We start from the raw sequence: 19,755 nt of genomic DNA on the forward strand, positions 1-19,755 counted from the left end.
TTTTTTTTTGTCAGATCTTTCTGTTATAGCCTGCTATATAGAGTATGGGTCCGGGGATCTGGGAATTCTTTATAATTTGTGCACCCTCAAAAGTATAGGTCTAGTTGCGCCTATGGACTAAGTGTTTAATATCAACTTCGACAAAATTAGATATTTTAGTTCTTTTGTAGTAGGTATTTTAAAACATATTAATCGTATAAATGGGATTTTGACACATTTTGTCATTACGCGCGTGTATAAATAAATTATAATTTTCTGTATAGGTAGGTACCTATATGAATAAATGTTCAAAATATTTAGACTAATTTTAAACTATGTATTCCACTAATTTATCGTTGTATGGCTTGTCGTATTCGGTAACAATAAAAATGATATAATATTATTATGATTAATATATACCTATAATATACATGTATATGGATGATATAATATACATGTACATGTATAATGCAATACCTGTTTTGGGAAAAAAATTGTTTAACGATTTTCACCAACCGTATATTACTATATCTATCATTTTATATAAATTATATTTATTATCTAACTATATAATATATTATACATACCTATATATTATACAATATGTACACTTTATGTTATAAATGAAAATAAATCTTCTCTTTCAACCACTGAATGTATTCGAAAGGGGTTTCACCAATCACAGCTGTTGTCTGTTGGATAGCTTAGTTCATCGGCAAGATTCAACTACAACGCTAATAAATAATAATCTTTGTTGTTTAAGTTTATTTAAATTATTTAACGGTTAGAAGAATACCCAACAACTAAATCTATTTGATCATGAAGTTATTACACTTAACTGACTTAACTAAATTATACCATATGCTGTACTCACTACTCATTTACCTAATTCTACTAGGACTCCTATTTTATACGTCTTGTATGCGAATGCCTTCCCAGGTAGCAAAAGCGTAATGCTATTATTACTATAATATTACAATACCGCTATGAAAATAATATTTCTTTGTAAATATTATAATATTATTTTTATTTCATTACAATCATATTATTATTTTAGAAACAATATAGTATTATTTTTATTTTATTCCATTTATAATATTATTTGCATAATAATGTATTCATGCTTTTTTTTATTATTTTGTATGTAATAACAATTTTTAAAATTTGAATTTCCAGCTTTCTGGCTTTAATATACCTATAGAGTATTGGTTATAATTATAAACAAATACAAAGGAAAAAAGAACCAATACTAATTACTCACTTCAAATTATTTTTCTATAATAACTTTTTTTGTGATTTTTTGATTATCTATAACTCTATAGTAACTCAGTAGTTTGCAGTATTGACTATTGAATAATATCTATTATTGGCTATTACCCTATTATAATTTATAATAGTTATATAAGTGATAGGTAACTATGATTTACGTCAGACAATTATGTCGTTATTAAATGATCAATGACCATTGACCATTTGAGTGATGAACGAAACTACTAGTATTTGAGCGGAGCAATATATATTAAAGGAAAAAATGGGGTGAGCAACGAGCGTATGCTTCGTAAATCACTCTATATACAATTAATATTCAAGCCAGTCAATTCTAATTATTTTGATATAAGTAGGCAGGTACCTGATATTTTTTTCGTCTAAATAATAAAAAAAATATTCGGGCTATTTCTATTCCAAACAAGTACTTATCAAGCTCTGCTTAATATGTTTGTTATTCTAGTCTATATAAAAATTATGCATTATTAATTAATTATACTGATTTATAATGTGAAATTAGAAGAGCTTAAATTATTTAAATTTTTATAACAAAACATGATTAATTAATTTTTATCTGCTCTATGAAATATTAATGTATAATTTTTGGACATTATAATAAATTATTAACAATGATGGCTTTTTTATATCTCAAGTATATCTTAAGTATACTAGGTATATATTAATTGTATTACGTATATTACCTACATTATATTATACATAATATCAAACTCATCCAGCAGTGGGTGTATAAAAATATGATTAAATATTTATATTGCTCTAATGTTTTTTTTACTAGTTTACTGTAATTTACTTGTAAGATCTTTTGAGATGATATTATTTTATCATTTAATTTTTTTTTTTATTAAATGTACAAATTATTATAAGTACATTGTGGTACTATTAAGTAGTTTACCTCTTATAAGTATTCATTAATTGATTTAGGGTTCTAAAAGTGTAGATATAGTTTAATTTCATGAATTCATTTGTGCAATTACGCTTTATGACAATTAAAGTTATGCAATTGCAATAAAGATAATCATTTTTCCTTACTAATAGGTACTGTCGTACTGATTAAAAATTTCAATGAAACCACGTGTATATAATATCAAGTAGCTGGATTTCATTGTGTGACGTCACGCGGATCATGCTTGGCAAAAAAAACCAGTTTTAACACCTACAGACCCATAGACCGAACAGTTCAAACTCTTGCCGTGTGTATTTTCTTCAGTGTAGCCCATATTTTTTATGTAATCTCTTCGACGAATTGTATACGTTTTGTTTAATAATTTCATTGCCATCATAATAATATTCAAACAGCCGTTACAGTTGCTTAACAATTTCACATAATATTCAGAAAAATTATTTTTCAATATTTAAAGCAATCCTTAAACTCCCACGCTAAAATAAAGTAGAAAAAAAATCAGTACAATATAGATAACTTGTATCCAAGCCATTTTATGTTAATTTTGTCAGTTTCCTTGACTTTACCGTTAATTATTTACATACTCTTATTGGAAATGCCTAGTTCATATAGCATACAGATCGCTATACATATAAATATATAATAAACACACCTACCTAGCTGGGTTTATAGATATACATTTTTTGTTTCTTAACGTGATTATTCCTTATAAGGTAAATCCTTTTAACATGCCGGCATGCCACTATAATATGGTTGTTGAATAGATACGAATTTAACGTCACTAATTGACATTTTTGCGCAATATAATCAAAATATCTACTAGGTTACCTACCTATATAACTAATAACTATCCAGTATCCCTATATAAATGTTAGGAAATAATGTAACCTTTTCATAATATATCTTCTACTTATTTAATTTTTTTTATAAATTATATAGGTTTATACTGTATATTTCAGGTACACAGTGAGTCTTATTTCTTGCATCATTCGGTATTTTGAATAGTATTCACTTTCTTAAGAATTTTCTTTTTGAAATTTGTCAACTTGCAACTTGCAACATCAACCTCTAATTTTTAAATGACACTCATTATTTTCATTTCATAATCTCAAGCAGACCACTTTTCCTATTTTTTTTTTTAAATATCCAATATTTAACAGAATACTTTTATATTTTACATTTTAAGCAATCAAAGTTTAGATAAGAGAATGCTCTAATCAGTTACCTTATTACCACCATTGATATAGATACTATAGTATCTATATCCGTGATTACCGCAAATGTCCCTCCTAGGGGATTCACCACGAACTACTACATGTAGTAGTTCGTGGGATTCACACCTCGTCGTGTCAAATTATCAGGGTTACCACAGTTACCAAACGATACCACATAGTTGAATATATTCAACTTTTGACCGTGTGGTTACATTTATGTGTGGATAAAGTCGGATTCATACTTAATTTAACCACACGGTCAAAAGTTGTGGTAACCGTGATAATTTCACACGACACGACGAGTTGTGAATCCCCTTTACAACTACACTCCTCTTATCAAAACTTTAAAACATGTTATTAATAAAAAAAATATTGTTTCAATAATTCACACATTAAATTACTAAAAAATACTGTATAATTGCTATAAAAATCAAAAATTAAGGACTCCGGTGCCAACTTTTCTCAATTATATAAAATTTAAAAATCATATTTTATATATATAGTTGGCACCTCAATTACAATACTTTTCCACTAATCTACTGCGCGATACTTATTTAGGAGAGGCAGGGAGTTGGTACAGTGTAATATATATTAACAAAAATAACTCTGCAAGAAAAACTCTCAGGACCTGTAGAATTATCGGATTTTAATAACTGTTTACCTATCTGAAAGAAAAAGAATTTCTACCTCATTGAACTTCGATTTTAATTTTATTTCAAATAATAATATAAATAATTTGTGAAAAAGCTTAAAATTATGTATCTTTTAAGACATATTATAAAAATTGACATTAAAATATTGAAGAACGGAGTTCATTGTGGCCTGTACAATATTTCCCTCTATTAATTTAAAAAAAAATAATCAAATTTGGTTGATGCTAAAGGACAGGATCATTATTCTCGTAGTGTATTTTTGAGGACCAAATTACATTTTTGCCGGGTGCCTTAATGGTACTTTCAGCAACGAATATGCTAGGTTGAAAAAATATATTCTTATGATTACATATGTATCGTACATTTTCCAAAAAGAATATTAGTCTTAAAAAATAATTTTTTTTTGAAGTTCAAATGTACTTTTTTTTTTTAAATATATTATATTTTATACGTTTTAAGTAATATTATTATTTAGGCGTAATCTGGGATTGAAAGTTAGGCAGTTTCCCACATAATATTATATAGTGGAGACAAATATAATATCGTTTTATTTCCCTGTTTATTAAACCTCTAGTTTATTATGTATTACAACACTTTTTTTTAAAAAAAAACCTTATATATATGAGGTTCACTTAAAGTTATACACATTATATTTTGCAGGATAGTTCTAACTTGATATATTTTTACTAATTTTACATTTCTAAAAACCTTCAAGGACTGCTGTAAATTATAATAGCTATAGTGTTTAAACAGTATGTAATATTTACCTACCTATAGATTTATTATTGGTTAATTATTCGAAGGGTAGAAGCCAGAAGGGCATAACTTCTTCCCATATTATATTTTTAAATACAACAGATAAAGAATATTTATTATATTTCGCCTCAACCGCAACCTCCTCCCCCTAAAAATATATAAGTTATGCCACTGATTAGAATTTATATTCATATAATGATAAACTCATATATTTTAGTATTGTACAAAACAATATACAAAATACTATGTTTCGATAAACCTGTAAAAATACCACTAGGCAGAACTTACGTTCTTGAATTTAATCCAGTGCGTCAAATTATTATTAGAGAAGAAAAAACAAAAGAGAGACATTTATATGCTGTTTGAATAATTTAAAAAAAAAGTATAACGTATCGCCAAAAAAAGCTAATTACCTCATTTGTTTTAAATATATGAATAATAATCATACACAACCATGTGGGTCTGATTATAATCCATTGTTTTGCTGCGTGTGTTAACACTTGATAATTTTAAAAGCGATGTCTGGTGGAGGCAAGAGACTAAGTTTTATAATCTCATCACACACTATAGTTCATTACAAATGAACGACACTCTCTTCTTAAGTGGGCGATGTTCTCATATATACGACTACCTAGCTATTTCTACATTATCATATTATTATATTCATTGAACTAATAAAACCGTAGGTAACTGTTCATTAATTTTTTTCTCTCGCAGTTTTTTGGGTGAGGCGGGCCTTCGTTAAAGATGTATTGGCCAAGGTTCTGGTTGTTAGGCTTTAATACGTCACAATATTTTGAATAGTCGTCAAAATGTATCAAAGTAATTTTAAAAAGCATATTAGGTATTTCACGAAAAAATATATTTATATAGTCATATTATTAGTGTCAGTAATTTAAAATGTATAATATATCAGTAAAACGCTTAATATTATGATCGAATTCATTAGAAGTTTATAGTTTTAGTAGTTTTACATATAAATTGTCGGTAGAAGGTAACGTAGGTTAGGTACCAGCAAAAATATGAACGTACATTAGTAAAATTATTTTAACCTGTAAAAAATATATACTATAAGGTAGGTATAAATTATCAAATATAGTAGATATTAAATATACTTATATAATATATACCTATAATTATATTATATTAACTCATAGTTAGCTAGGTACTCCTGGCCACCCACCCTCTAAACCTTCCACTGTATACTTCTTATATTACATTAAATATTTGTTTGAATTTCATTCACATAAATATAGGCGTATTTAGTTTTGCTTTATAAGAATATCGGCTGAAATTTAAATATTCGGAGGAAAATGGACATCGTTTTAGTCCTAAAATGTGATTGGAGGAAAATGGAATCTAACCTTTTTTTATTTTGGTAGAAAATAGACAGTTGAGGAAAACTATATCCCTTTTTTTGGAGGAAAATGAACTCACCCATACATATTATACGATATAGTATTGTACATTTTAGCAATAATCATTTTTCTTTAATTCATTCAGTTAGGTTGAGGTCAAAAGTGAACAATTTTCAAAATTGTCGGGAAAAACTAAAAAAAATTAAGAAAACACAAGAATTTTTACAAAAAACCTGTTTTTAACATAATCAATTTTGTTTTTTTTTTGAGTAATTTAAAAACGAATAAATGTAGATTCTTGAAAATTGTAATAAATATGTACAATATACATGATATAATTTTCAAAATATTTTGACTCTCTTTGAGTCATTTATGGATATTTAACATTTCCAATTTTTTTTTTTTTTTTTGGAGCCGGTGTGTCTTACAGGAAAAACTCTCACGCCCTGTAGAATAGTCAGATTTTGTTAGTTTAATTTTTAATTTAATAGAAGAGAAAAATTTTAAGCCAAAATTATAATTATAGAAACTAAAATATGCATTTGAAAAATGCACAATATTTGTTCTTTTTCAAACGTATTTTTCTACCACTATTTAAAGTAAAATAAAAATTCAGCCTTTAATCTGACCTGAAAAATGTTCTCTTTTTTAAATAAAAAAAATAACAAAATCTGACTATTTTACAGGGCGTGAGAGTTTTTCCTGTGAAGTCATTTTCGTTGATATAATACACCGTATCGACCTCCCTAAATAGGTATCGAACTGTAGATTAGAAGAAAAGTATTATAATTAAGGTAGTAAACTAGTAACTAAAATATAATTTTAAAATTGTATAGAATTCCGGAAAATTGGGAAAACGGTCACCGACACCCTTAAATCTTAACGATAACAATTGTTCACATTTGGTCAAAAATCTTGAAAATATAATACAAGGTTCCTCTAAAGTAGTTCACACTGACACCAACAATTAAAAAAAAAATACAAATGCACAATTATTCTTTATAGACATTTGAAATTAAAATTCAGATTTGCATATTTAAACGAAAAATAAAGATGTTAGTTATTTTATTGTTATTCAAACTTATTTGGGGAAAAATAATTCTACCTACTGTATTACTATTTACTAATAGTAAAATAAATTACTTTAATAGCAATAATATCATAAAATATTAGTGATAGACCGTATTCGCTCATAGGTAATCGTTTTTCATATACAATGATTTTATATCATTGAATTCATATTTACACATACATTACTGAAATGACCCAATCGACACCTACTGTACAGAAGAGTCATACCTGTACCTATATACTTCCCACATTTTTTTAAAATAAATTTTAGTTATTTTAAAACTTATTAATATTGTAAAAGTTGCAAGAGACTCACGAAATCTATTTTTTTAAATATTTAGACTAACTTGAAGCTATTTATTCCGTGAATCTATTCACACAGCGTTAGGAAATCACACCATTCTATGGTTATTGGTAAGGCTCGTAAGTTCATTCATAGAATGCCAAAATAAGCATGCGCTTATCATTTTATGCATTAAAAATTGGCCAAATATGCTTTAAAAAGTTCAGAATAATGTATTTATATGAAATAAAAATCTAAAACTATGTACCAAAGATATGAAGATTAAAAAAAGAAGAAATCATAAGACATTTTTGTAGTAACAAGAAAATAATATACCTATCCATTCATATTTTTAAAAGTTATGTTTTATTTGTTTAAATTATGTTCCAAAAAATAAGCTTAAAAAATATCTATTAATAAATAATAATATCATTAAATAAATATCAGTTGTCAATTTTAAAACAATTCCCATAATATATTTTAAATAGTGCAAAAATAATAATTATTGTATTTTTCATAAAATTTTGGCCAAAAATTATATAAATGTACCCAATAAAATACAAAAACACATAAATATGCTAAATAGGCAAAAAAAAAACCTCTAAATATGCAAAAATATGCTAAATAAAACTTCACATACTTAACCATGATACCTTGAAATGGATTTCCATGTCATCTAGCATTGAATACGACTTAGCAAGATTGATATGCAAATGTAAATTCAAATTTAAATTACTTATAAATTGTATACCTACCTATGTATGTAATATTTTTGGTAAAAATTAGTTCAATCTAGTTGGGTAGGTACCTACCACTAATTAAAAGAACAATAATAATAATAATAATAATATACCTAAATTATAACAAACAAATATAATTATCCTAAGAAATAGATGGTGAATGCTGCCACCAGCCTACTTTACTCAGAATTGTTTTTTCGTATACAATTATTTATCGTAGATTATAACATTTATAACAAGTCTATAATATTGCAGTTACCTAGGTACTCAATGACAAAGTACACTCAAAACCTACAATACAGTAGAGGGAGTTCACCGGGTTTTATATTTTATACTTCATTAAATATTTGATGACATCCCCAAATTTTAACTTCTTATTTTGAACTTTTTATAAAAAAAAACATATACGAAACGGAATGAGGTATCGATTATAATACGTACAACCAAAAAATAATATGTAGAAAGAAAATTATATTTTTGATATTGGTTTGATATTACTTATTATCTGTTATACCACACTAAAATGTTAGTAAAATGAAACAAATTAACATGATGAAAGTGCCTACTACTCTCTACTGTTTAATTTTTTTAGATTTTTATATCTACCGATAACTATAGATAGGTACTTATAAAAGTATCTACGGTTCACTTCACTAATTATTAAGCCTGCCTAATTTCATGGATGGCCAGTTTCGGGTTCATTTACCCAAGACGGTTAGTTTAATTAATTATTAAGCAATTGTTTTTATTCATTATTTTGCAAACTTTATTACTGATTACAGAAGCACTAGGTTTTTAAGTAAATTTATTTGTTTTCTACTTTCTACTTTTCTAGTACTTAATCTAACACACAATGATATTGTTTGAGTTTTCAATGCATAATATTATTGTAGTTCGCATCGGAAAATTATTATTGAGAAATTAAATGTCAACAGTTTATTAACATAACATACATTAAGATAATATCAGCGCACTATATCTCTCTCTCTCTTTCTCTAGACTCTAACCCACACACAACATAATATCAAATTAACGTTCAGCAGAACCAACCCTAGTTACTTTTAATATTAGAGTGAATTCACCTATTATCAAAATTTAAGCTTAGAACATTAGCTGTGTCGTTAAGTTGACTATTTTTCGGTGTTTCAATTTGTAAGTAAGTTGTGAGCATGTAAAATATTACAATTTAAAAATTCTTATAAGCTGCATAAAAAATAAAATATCATAAACAATCGAACGTAGCGACACAATGAATGTTCTTAACTTAAAGTTTAATAATTGGTGAATTTACTCTAATATTAATAAATATTATAATGTATAAGTACAACACGGGTCGGTTCTGCTAAGCGTAAATTTGCTAATTGCAAATAAATGGTGCGCTGAAACCCCCTTAAGAAATGTCTCAACTTTTTCCATATTATGTTAATGATAAAGAAAAATAATTTAAAGTACCTACCTATGTATGTAATATATATTATTAATTTATTTAATATAAAGTAATTACTTAAAATATTAATAGCACATTTCATATAATATAGGTAAATAGTTTATTTTCGAATTTAGATTAGAATTTAGAGGTAGCCGGTAGGTAATAGTGTATAATAAAAAGACAATAAATAATTTTATAAGTATAATATAGGTATCTATAAATAGATGGAAAATGTTTATCCTTCAAGCAGTTCAAGCAATAAATCACAAACAATTTCAAATTTCCAACACAGTTTTTACCTCCTTAGGTAATAATGTAAATAAAATGATAGTCATATTTTTTTCTATAAGGTGCTTAAAAGGATATACATTTATTTTTAATCTGTAAATGTAAAATTGGTTATGATTCATAGTAGACACAGTATAATAAGAAAGTACAAGCAAATCATACATACATGTAATACGTACTAATTAAGTAAACATATAAGGTTAGTTGGCCTTCGTTTGGCTCCAGTTGATCATCACGACCAGAACAAATGTGTCTGTTATTGAAAGATAAACTAAATATATTTTCTGTATTTGAATTTTTTCTTAATTTAGACAAGAGTCGGTAGTTATTCAGTATACCTATAGTTTTATAAATTTTTGTATTTAAATTTTATTCCTGTTAACTGTTAAGTATTTAGTTGGAGTATATACCTACATCAAACGTATCTGAATTGCATTGAATTTACTCAAGTTGATTTTTTATAGGTATAATTATATATATAAATTTTATTATTTATTGTATAGCCGATACTTTTAAGAGGACGCGTACCCGCATGTGTTGTCTCCGTCTTACAAACGTACGACATACCAAATTTTCGTTTGCTAGTTTCAATAGGATGCTGTCATTTTTGATTTTAGAGTGAATTGTAACCTATCATCAAACTTTTAGGTAACAACATTATCTGTGCCGTCTCGTTGGTTTTTTACGATATTTTAATTTTTAAGTGAGTTATCAGTATGTAAAATATTAATGTTTTAAAATGCTCATCATTCACTTAAAAATTAAAATATCGTAAAAAAAACCAACGAGAAGGCACAAATAATATTGTTAGGTACCTAAAAGTTTGATAATAGGTCAATTCACTCTAAAATCAAAAATGACAGCACCCTATTAAAATTAGCGAACGAAATTTTGCTATAACGTACGTGTGTTAGGCGGAGACAACACATGCGGGTGCGACGTCCTTAATTAAATATACAGCAATAGTTAAATCGTTCGTTTTAATTTGAAAAAAAAAATTTTGTTTATTATATCTATCTATACATTATTATACTAACACTAGTGTCAGCTATAAAATACGCTGTTTCTATTGCTGTATAGGTATAATGTTTTTTAATATTAGCATTCACTTAACTACTAACTACTTAAGCTTTTCATAGTTTCATTATTTAAATAGTAACAACAATCATATTTGTTGGTATTATAATATCAAATTCTATTTCTGTTGTATTTTTCTGGTTTATCATTATTTCAATATTTCATAAATAATACATTTAAATATTATTTAATGCGTAGTCTTTTAGGTAGGTACCTAATCAATATATTGTATATTTGTATCTAATTTATAATTTCTGGGTCGATTTCTTCAAAATTTAAAACTACCTACCTTTATTAATTAATATAAATTGTGCTTACTAAAAATAATGGCAAATACCATTAATGTGTTATTACTTATTAGGCACACTATTTGAATTGTTACGCATAATACAACGTATTTCCTACATAAATATTATATTTTTAATTATATTACAATTACTTCAATCGCTAACAGAAAACATTTTTATTGTATAACTTGAATCCTTATTAAGAGGACGCTATATCCATGCGTTTGTGGTATCCACGGTAGATTATAATCTACCGTGGTGGTATCCATCTTACAAATGTACGGCCGTACGGGTACGACATAGCAAATTTTCGATCACTAGTTTCAATATTGTGCTGTTAGTTTTAATATTACAGTAATTTGACATATTATCAAATCTTTAGGTAAAAACATTTTCTGTTGAGCATTGTCGATTTTTTTAATTTTTTTAATTTTCAAGCAAGATATTGGTTAGGAATTTTATAATAGGAAATTCAGACTAATATCAAAACTAACTGCACACTATTGAAACTAGTAAATGGAAATTTTCCATGTCTTACGTGTGTAAGACGGAGGCTACAAATGCATGGGTGGCGTTCCCTTAGTCCAACTCATTAAAAAATACAGAATACCACTTAAACGTATGAAAAAAATTGATAAAATTATATGATTAGTAAATAGTTTAAGAAATACACCCATATTAGCAAATTTCCAAAAATAATATTTTTAAAAAAGTTATTGCTTTCCAAATTAATTCGATTCAAAAAAATATTGATATTTAAAATAAAATACTTGACTTAGATAAATGTTTTTACCATCCAAATCGTTCTTATAATCAGATTTACAAATTGGCTATTTTGAATTTATTCAAAAAAGTTTAAAAATTTTTTAAATGTTTCATTTTCAGTATAAAAAATTAAAAATAAATTTTTTTTATTACACTTGTAGCGCAGTGGCTATAAATTATATATAAAAAAGAAAATTTTAAAATATTGACTAGAACAAAAGTTATTCCAAAATTCAATTCTATCTGTTACACCTGTATAATATACTACCTATCCAAATAATCTAAAAATAATTGTTTCTGTCAGAAAATTTCAAAATGTTTACATTACTTACTTATATGTATGTTATAGTCACTTAGAAAGTTAGGAACATATTTCTATAAGATTTTAAATTAATTTCTGTCTAATTAATTTTAAAAATCTTCTATATTAATGATAAAGAGCCATTGGTTTTGCATATTTAATGCATGTTAAAAAAATGTAAATCTGTCACTTGTTATTGGTTTATCCTATTATGGTAAGCAATTAAAATCAAAACGAAATATCACGTTTTCAAATAACATAGGAATGTAACTGCCAATTTGAAGTGTTTAGTTGTTTATCATTCGTGAAATGAATAAGGCTTATAAATTATAATATTACTTGGAGTCATCATACATAATTAAAAACACCATTAATCTTTAATTGATAGAAATCACAACAATATATAGATTGCAATGTAGTTACGCCTAACCTATGTACCTATTCAATAAACATGAAAAAAAAATTAAACTATCAAATTTCAAAATATATAGCTATTTAATTTGTGCCGTGTAATAATTTCTTTTACAGCTCTTGACACTAACAATGTTACTGTGAAAAAGCAAGTATTGGAGTTGCTGTCTGCATTATGTGTTTATAATTTAGAAGGCCATGCCAGAGCACTTGATACCCTTCAACATTACAAGGCAAGTAAACCACAATTATTATCCTTACCTTACTGAAGTATCGATGATTCAGTTCATAATGGCTAATTTATTAATGAATATGTGTTTTATTAATCAATCATATTAAGATAATCTGAAAATGTGATGCATATCACGATATTATAGCCACTTGGCTACTGTTGATATAATAATGAATATGCAGGTAAATGAATATAATTATAATTTATGTATAAGGTAGGTACCTACTAATATTTCACTTTGTTACAACATTATTTAGTACATACCTACAATTATAAATATGTAACTACCTATATGGGCATAACATGATATCATATACTAATACATCAATATACTATCTAATGTACTATATTTTTAGAGAATAATTGTTGTATCTATATGTACCTACCTATATTTAATTCCGAAGCAATACATATAATAATGTATTTTTATGTATTAACTAGGTAGGTAGGTACACATTTGGTTCATGAATCATAATTGGTTAATACGAAATAAGTTATATTCGTACCTACCTATGTAATATGTAGCCATGCAGGTATATTACTTGGGGACTGCGCCTCTGGCACTTGACAACAGAAATGTCCAATCCCCTCACTTGCTTCACTTAATTTTACTACCATAGGTATGTCCATTACACGGCATGACGTAAACAAAATGGATCATATTACTGTGCAATTTTAGTTACATTACATATTTGCTTCATATATTCATAATATATTACATATTATTATATTTGATTTAAATAAGTAGGTATTATAAACCATTGTACTATGGTGTCCTCTTCCCAAATTGTCCAAAACTAATCAATACGGACCCATTTGATCAGATATAAGTTCTTTTGTATCCGCAGTTTTAAATAATGTTAATACTTGTATCTATTAGTATTTGTTAATAATATTTTTACTGTATAAAAACATGTGAACCCTTATAAGTTGCAAGTAAAATGTAAATATACTAGGTTATAGATAAGTAGGTACTTTTATGAATGTCATGTTTTATTAAATTATTATTTTATATACTTTTTAAATACTATTTTGTATAAAATAACCATTATTTAAATAGCCAATGGGTATACCTACTCATTTGTTTACAGTACCTACCTACTTTATGTACCTACTTTGTTACAATTTATAAACGTTTATTAAAAAATACCAATTAACTAAGAATTTAGACTCATTTAAAATACTAACAAGACTCTTGAAGTACCTACAATAATACATATTACAATAAACTTGTTTTCATTACCCCATTATTGTAATTTAATTCTATATTCGGTTGCTGATAAAAAATAAAAATAAAATAATGATTATTATTATAATAATAGTACCATTATGCACAACTACATACTTGCGATGTTTCACTGAGTAATCAAGTCAAAACTGCTAAAAATAATAAACTAGAAGCTGTTAATTATTGCAACCATTACCTTGATCAAAGTATTTAATCGCTTAGTATTATGTATTCAAATTTCAAATTTCTATATAATTATCTTTTCCGCCATTATTCTTTTTTGTACTTATAAGTAGGTAGGTACTTCTAAGAAATCATATAAAATTGCATATTTTTCAATTTTATGAACCTACCTATATTATTATATGTTATAGAATATAATATTGTTAATAATATATTAATAATTGTGTATTTATGCACAAAATAATTATTTATTATTTTTTTATTTTTTCTTTATTTTAACTTCATTGTTGAAAACATTTAAAAATAATTTTTACTTTATAGGACCAGAAAAATGAAAGGTACAGATTACAAATCGTTGTTCGTGAATTGCAATGGGCCCTATCCAAAGGCCAAGAAACAGCAGACTACCAAACAGCTATTGTGGCGTTTATCAACTGTCTCATTATATCGACGCCACAGCTTCGAGACCGGATAAGAATCAGAAACGAATTTATTGGTAAGCAGTAAGAATTTAACTTTTTCACAAATCATTTACTGATCTGTATATGAATTGTTTCATTAACTCTGCAAATTGTTAAGTTATTTTATAAAACTATAACAATCAAATAATGACTATTATTGTAATTATTTCTATAATTTTACAAAAATATAATAAATATACTTATATACCACTATATTATATTAGTTGATATTTTAGAATATAAAAATTATTGTATTGTGTATAATTTCAATACAAAACACATTGAAAGCTAATGAGACTCATCCAGGTGACCAAGTACAATATATCGCTTTATTTAAATTTATGAACAAACTTTAGAGGACCTAATATTACTATTAGGAGTTGTTGAGATTTAGATAATAATTAAAAAACGTTTATTTGATTGATAAAATATATTTAAATATTAAACTAAATGTTTAAGTTTTTTGAAAAAAATAAATATGTAGAAATATTTATATTGGTAGATATAGTTATCTGAGTTTACAGATAATATGTTTGTTACATTGAATATTTATTTATTATTAAGAAAAAATATAAAAATTAATGAATACGTTGAACTTTTGGACATAGTTAAACTAGGGAATAACTGGTTTCGCCTATAGTTATAGTATTAAACAATTCAATTGTATACATAGGTATTATGAATGAAATAATTCAGTTAAATAATAATTTTTTAATTCTGAAATAATTTTTTTTTCAGGTCTCAAACTTCTTCCAATTTTAAATGAGCTGAGGTAAATTAATTTAATTATCATTATTTCATACAAATTAAAACCCTAACCTAACGGGCAACGGCTAACATATTATACCGCGATTTATTCGATATTTTATTCCTACCAAGATATTCTGCGGACTTCATATTTTTAAAAACTATTTTTGTCCAATATTCTTTTGGTAAAAAACATTGCGTTTAATTTTATGGCTTCACCGGATGATGTCAACATTTTTTTGGGTCAGCATAGACCAATTAGTACCTACTTTGTCTTTGACATTGACAATATTTCATTATTTCGGTTTCCAATTATAGGTTCATGACAATAAATAAAAACCCGGATGTTTACAAAAATATAGCAATTCATACTATATATTTTTAGAAGATAGGTACCTACCAACATTATGATTTCTATTTATTCTACAGTTTATAAGCACAGTTTTAAGTTCAGTACCTAATTAATAGCTGCTCAACCGAAAATGCTATATCTAGGAATTTAGGGTATTTTAATAAATAGATACTATAAAACAATAATCATGTATAATGTACCAATTTTGGAAATACACTGCAGTCACAATAGTATTTTTATAACCCTTTATTGTATAAAGATAAAATTAATGTTGATAGATTTCATCGAATTATCAAAATGTTCAAATTATTTTGTAATTAAAAATGCAAACAATTTTTTATATTCATTATTCATACCTAAGATTTGAAAATGTAATACAAGGTTCCTCATAAGTTGTCATTATTAGAATACATTTTAAAAAATTTGATTCCACAAATATTTTTTGTGAAGATAAAATGTTGATAAAATTGGACGATTACGTAAAATAATTCTAAAATAAAAATAATATCCATCGTAAATCACTTGAATTTACACCATATGTTAATATTAAGATATTCTACACGCAGTAAAATTTTAAAAATATTTTAACTCTGAATTATCCATACAATTTTCGATTTTTTTAGTTTTGTCTGTAAATATCGACAACACGTTTTTCTCGGGGTTAATTAACCTAAAAATGTAATACAAGGTTCCTAATATTTTGTTATTATAGCTATTTAAAAATATTGAAGATATATAGGGACAATTTTTTTATAGACATTTGAAGTTCAAATTTGCATACAATTAGATATTTAAACATGGAATAACGATTTTAGCTATTTTGTTGTAATTCAATAATATTAACCGTTGGGAGTTGATGTCATTTTTAAGTATGTATTATTAATTTTTATTATGTAATATTCGCAATCAAATTTCAAAATATTTAGATTAATTTAAGTCTATTTAGTATTAATATCTACCGTATAACGCCTACCGTATTAGTGTATTATAGTAATAGGTACGTAAAATAAATTACTTTAATCGGTATAAATATTAAAATATATCATAAAATATACCTAGTAATAATATAATATACAGGGTATAAACTGACAGAACTCACTTAAAATCGATTTTAGTAATCATTTAATTCAAACTTAACATAACTGCAGTGACTTAGGTACTCAATTTCGAGATACACTCGACGTCTATAAAGCTTATTGTACAGCAAAGCGGTTTCTTATTCTTTCCTTTTTTTTATTGGAAATATTATATTGCTGTAAAAAAAAAAATACCTATTTATGTTTTTTAAAGTCAATTTAAAGTAATTTGTTGTCTAATAAAAGTACGTATATAGCTTCAGAGTGCATAGTTTAACTGAAAATAAGAATTTAAACCTTTAGGAATGGTGCCAATGGAGATTCGATTACTCTCTTACGTTAGCGAAGTAAAGTAATTTTAATGAAATTTATTAGATGTCTTTTCGAAATATTCAACGGTTTCCAAGTACCGGTTACCATCTAAAAACAACCGTTCGAAGATTTGTATTTATAGATGCATGCATGAATGCACAATTTACAACTACCATAATATAACTAAATGCATAATACCATTGATTATGAATACTCAATAATCAACGATAATACCTATATTATGTTATCACTACCTGATCTGTTAATTTAAATTCGCATTATGACTATTAATTATTTTTTTTTCTAATTTATTATTCATTTCCCAAAAGGGATTCGATTACCTATATTCCTAAAATGAGTAAAATGTTAGTAAGAATTAATTATTAAATGTGTAACATTGCAAAAATAATTTGATAATTTATTAATAAAATTTACATATACGTAAAATGGTGAGATATAGGTAATAATATACTATGCATAACCTATTCGTAAAAATTAAAACGTACCTTCAAAGTTTCGATTTATATTATCTTAAAAATTAGAAATAATTAGTGCATTTTTAGTTAAAAATGTTTTACATATTCAAACTCTTAATTAACTAATTTATTAGAAGTTTTGTCTATTCTTATATCATTTGGACTTGACATTCATTATGATATCTTTTTATTTTAACGTCTCCGACCCAAAGACGGGCTGTGTGCCAAATAATGGTTATATACTAGCAGCGGGCCACTGGCACTGGAGTCCAGAATTAAATATACAAGAATAGTACACTGAGCTCGTCGGTGAGAAAAAAATGAACTTCCGTAGTCGCTGAATAAAAACGATTGCTATTTCCAGCATCAGTCGTTCTTAAACAATTACCGAAGCTATACTGTTATTAGTCTCTAAATACAAAATAGTTTTTGGACAATTTTTGTATGTTTCATTTATTTAAGGAAAGGATCAATAAACTATGCAGACCTTGGGGTACAATTAGATGTTTTTGACGAGCAACGGGAAAATGATGAATCACAAATTCTAGATGTACCTTTTCGTGGTGTCGATATAAACTCTCATGTGGATGTATTTTACGCTATTTTAAAACAGGTTAGTAAACATTTTAAATTATTTTAAATTAATAAGTTACTGTAAACCAAAACACACCAAATAAAAAAATATATTAAATAAAATACAGCAATTAGGTATTTAATATAAAGGATTCGTCGTAAATTGTTAAAAATTGGTAAAAATTGTTAAAAATGGATCACAATTTAGTTTAATTATATTTTAGTGGAATAAATTGAAAATTTTTCTTTTTGTTTAATGTTTGAACCTATAATGTTTATTGTTTATTAAATACCTCGAAGAACGAAGTTAAGCGATTTCTTAAAATAGGTATGTAAAGAAAAGTCTAAAAATATGTAGTTAGTAAAATAGTGTATTTTTTTATTGGTTAAAAAAATATCATGCGATACTACGCCGATACCAAATTTTTTGGCATCAACAACGAGGTATTAGCGATACAATAATATTTCTTACGTACAATATAGTAAAAATAATACCTTTAGTTTCTTCTTAATATCAAATGCCATATTTTTTCCTTTAAACGAGAATTTATATACCTTTATATTTAAAATAATACCTTAAGGTCTATTTTTCAAGTTTTTATATTATATCAATTTAATAAAATGGGTTTTCATCTATAATAAATTAATAAAATAATTAATAAAAACCAAAAAATATTTATTAATAAGAATATAATATGACAGGCATTAAATAATTATTATCATTATAATATATTGAATAAAAAAGTAAAAGAATAAATGTTAATTGTTTATTTTCATATTATATAGTACAGAATTCACTAAGCATGCTCACCTCATTCTTTTCTTTAATAATTAATTTATTCAAATTACAATTATTGAAATTTTTAAATATTCAAATATTTAATACTTAAGGAACATATTTTCAAATTCTTGAAAATTTTTACGTGCTACTTGAGGAATGTCATGTTGCGATACAAACTTCTATTTTTCAAATGAAACCCCCCCAATTCGCTGTAAATTATTTAGTAGGTGATTTTTTTGGAAACGGTGATGCGTCTATTGACTGTCTAATTAGTAGGTAATTCAAAATTCGAACATATTGTATTTTCCCAGTTATTAAGAGGACGTGATACCCACATGGCCACATGCGTTGTCACCGTCTTACACACGTACGACATAGCAAATGTTCGTTCAGCAGGTCCAATAGTGTGTTGTTAGTTTTGATATTAGAGTGAATTGACCTATTATCAAATTTAAAGGTAAGATTATTATTTAGGACCCCACGTAGGTTTTTATTAATTTTATTATTTTTAAGTGAGTTATGATCATTTTAAAA

At 25.9% G+C, this 19,755-nt stretch overlaps 1 protein-coding gene across 3 annotated transcripts in view; it reads left to right on the plus strand.

Annotated features, from left to right (window-relative positions):
- LOC100159987 (formin-J) overlaps positions 1 to 19,755 on the plus strand; it is a 42,663-nt gene that overhangs the window by 12,687 nt on the left and 10,221 nt on the right. For all 3 annotated transcript variants that reach the window (XM_016806485.2, XM_001948057.5, XM_029488293.1), the window contains exons 3-6: positions 12,918 to 13,033; positions 14,765 to 14,939; positions 15,643 to 15,676; positions 18,330 to 18,480. In XM_016806485.2, the coding sequence (XP_016661974.1) occupies positions 12,918 to 13,033; positions 14,765 to 14,939; positions 15,643 to 15,676; positions 18,330 to 18,480 (476 nt within the window). The remainder of the gene's footprint in view (positions 1 to 12,917; positions 13,034 to 14,764; positions 14,940 to 15,642; positions 15,677 to 18,329; positions 18,481 to 19,755) is intronic.

The sequence above is a fragment of the Acyrthosiphon pisum genome, chromosome A1 (genome assembly GCF_005508785.2).
Source record: "Acyrthosiphon pisum isolate AL4f chromosome A1, pea_aphid_22Mar2018_4r6ur, whole genome shotgun sequence".
Classification (NCBI taxonomy): domain Eukaryota; kingdom Metazoa; phylum Arthropoda; class Insecta; order Hemiptera; family Aphididae; genus Acyrthosiphon; species Acyrthosiphon pisum.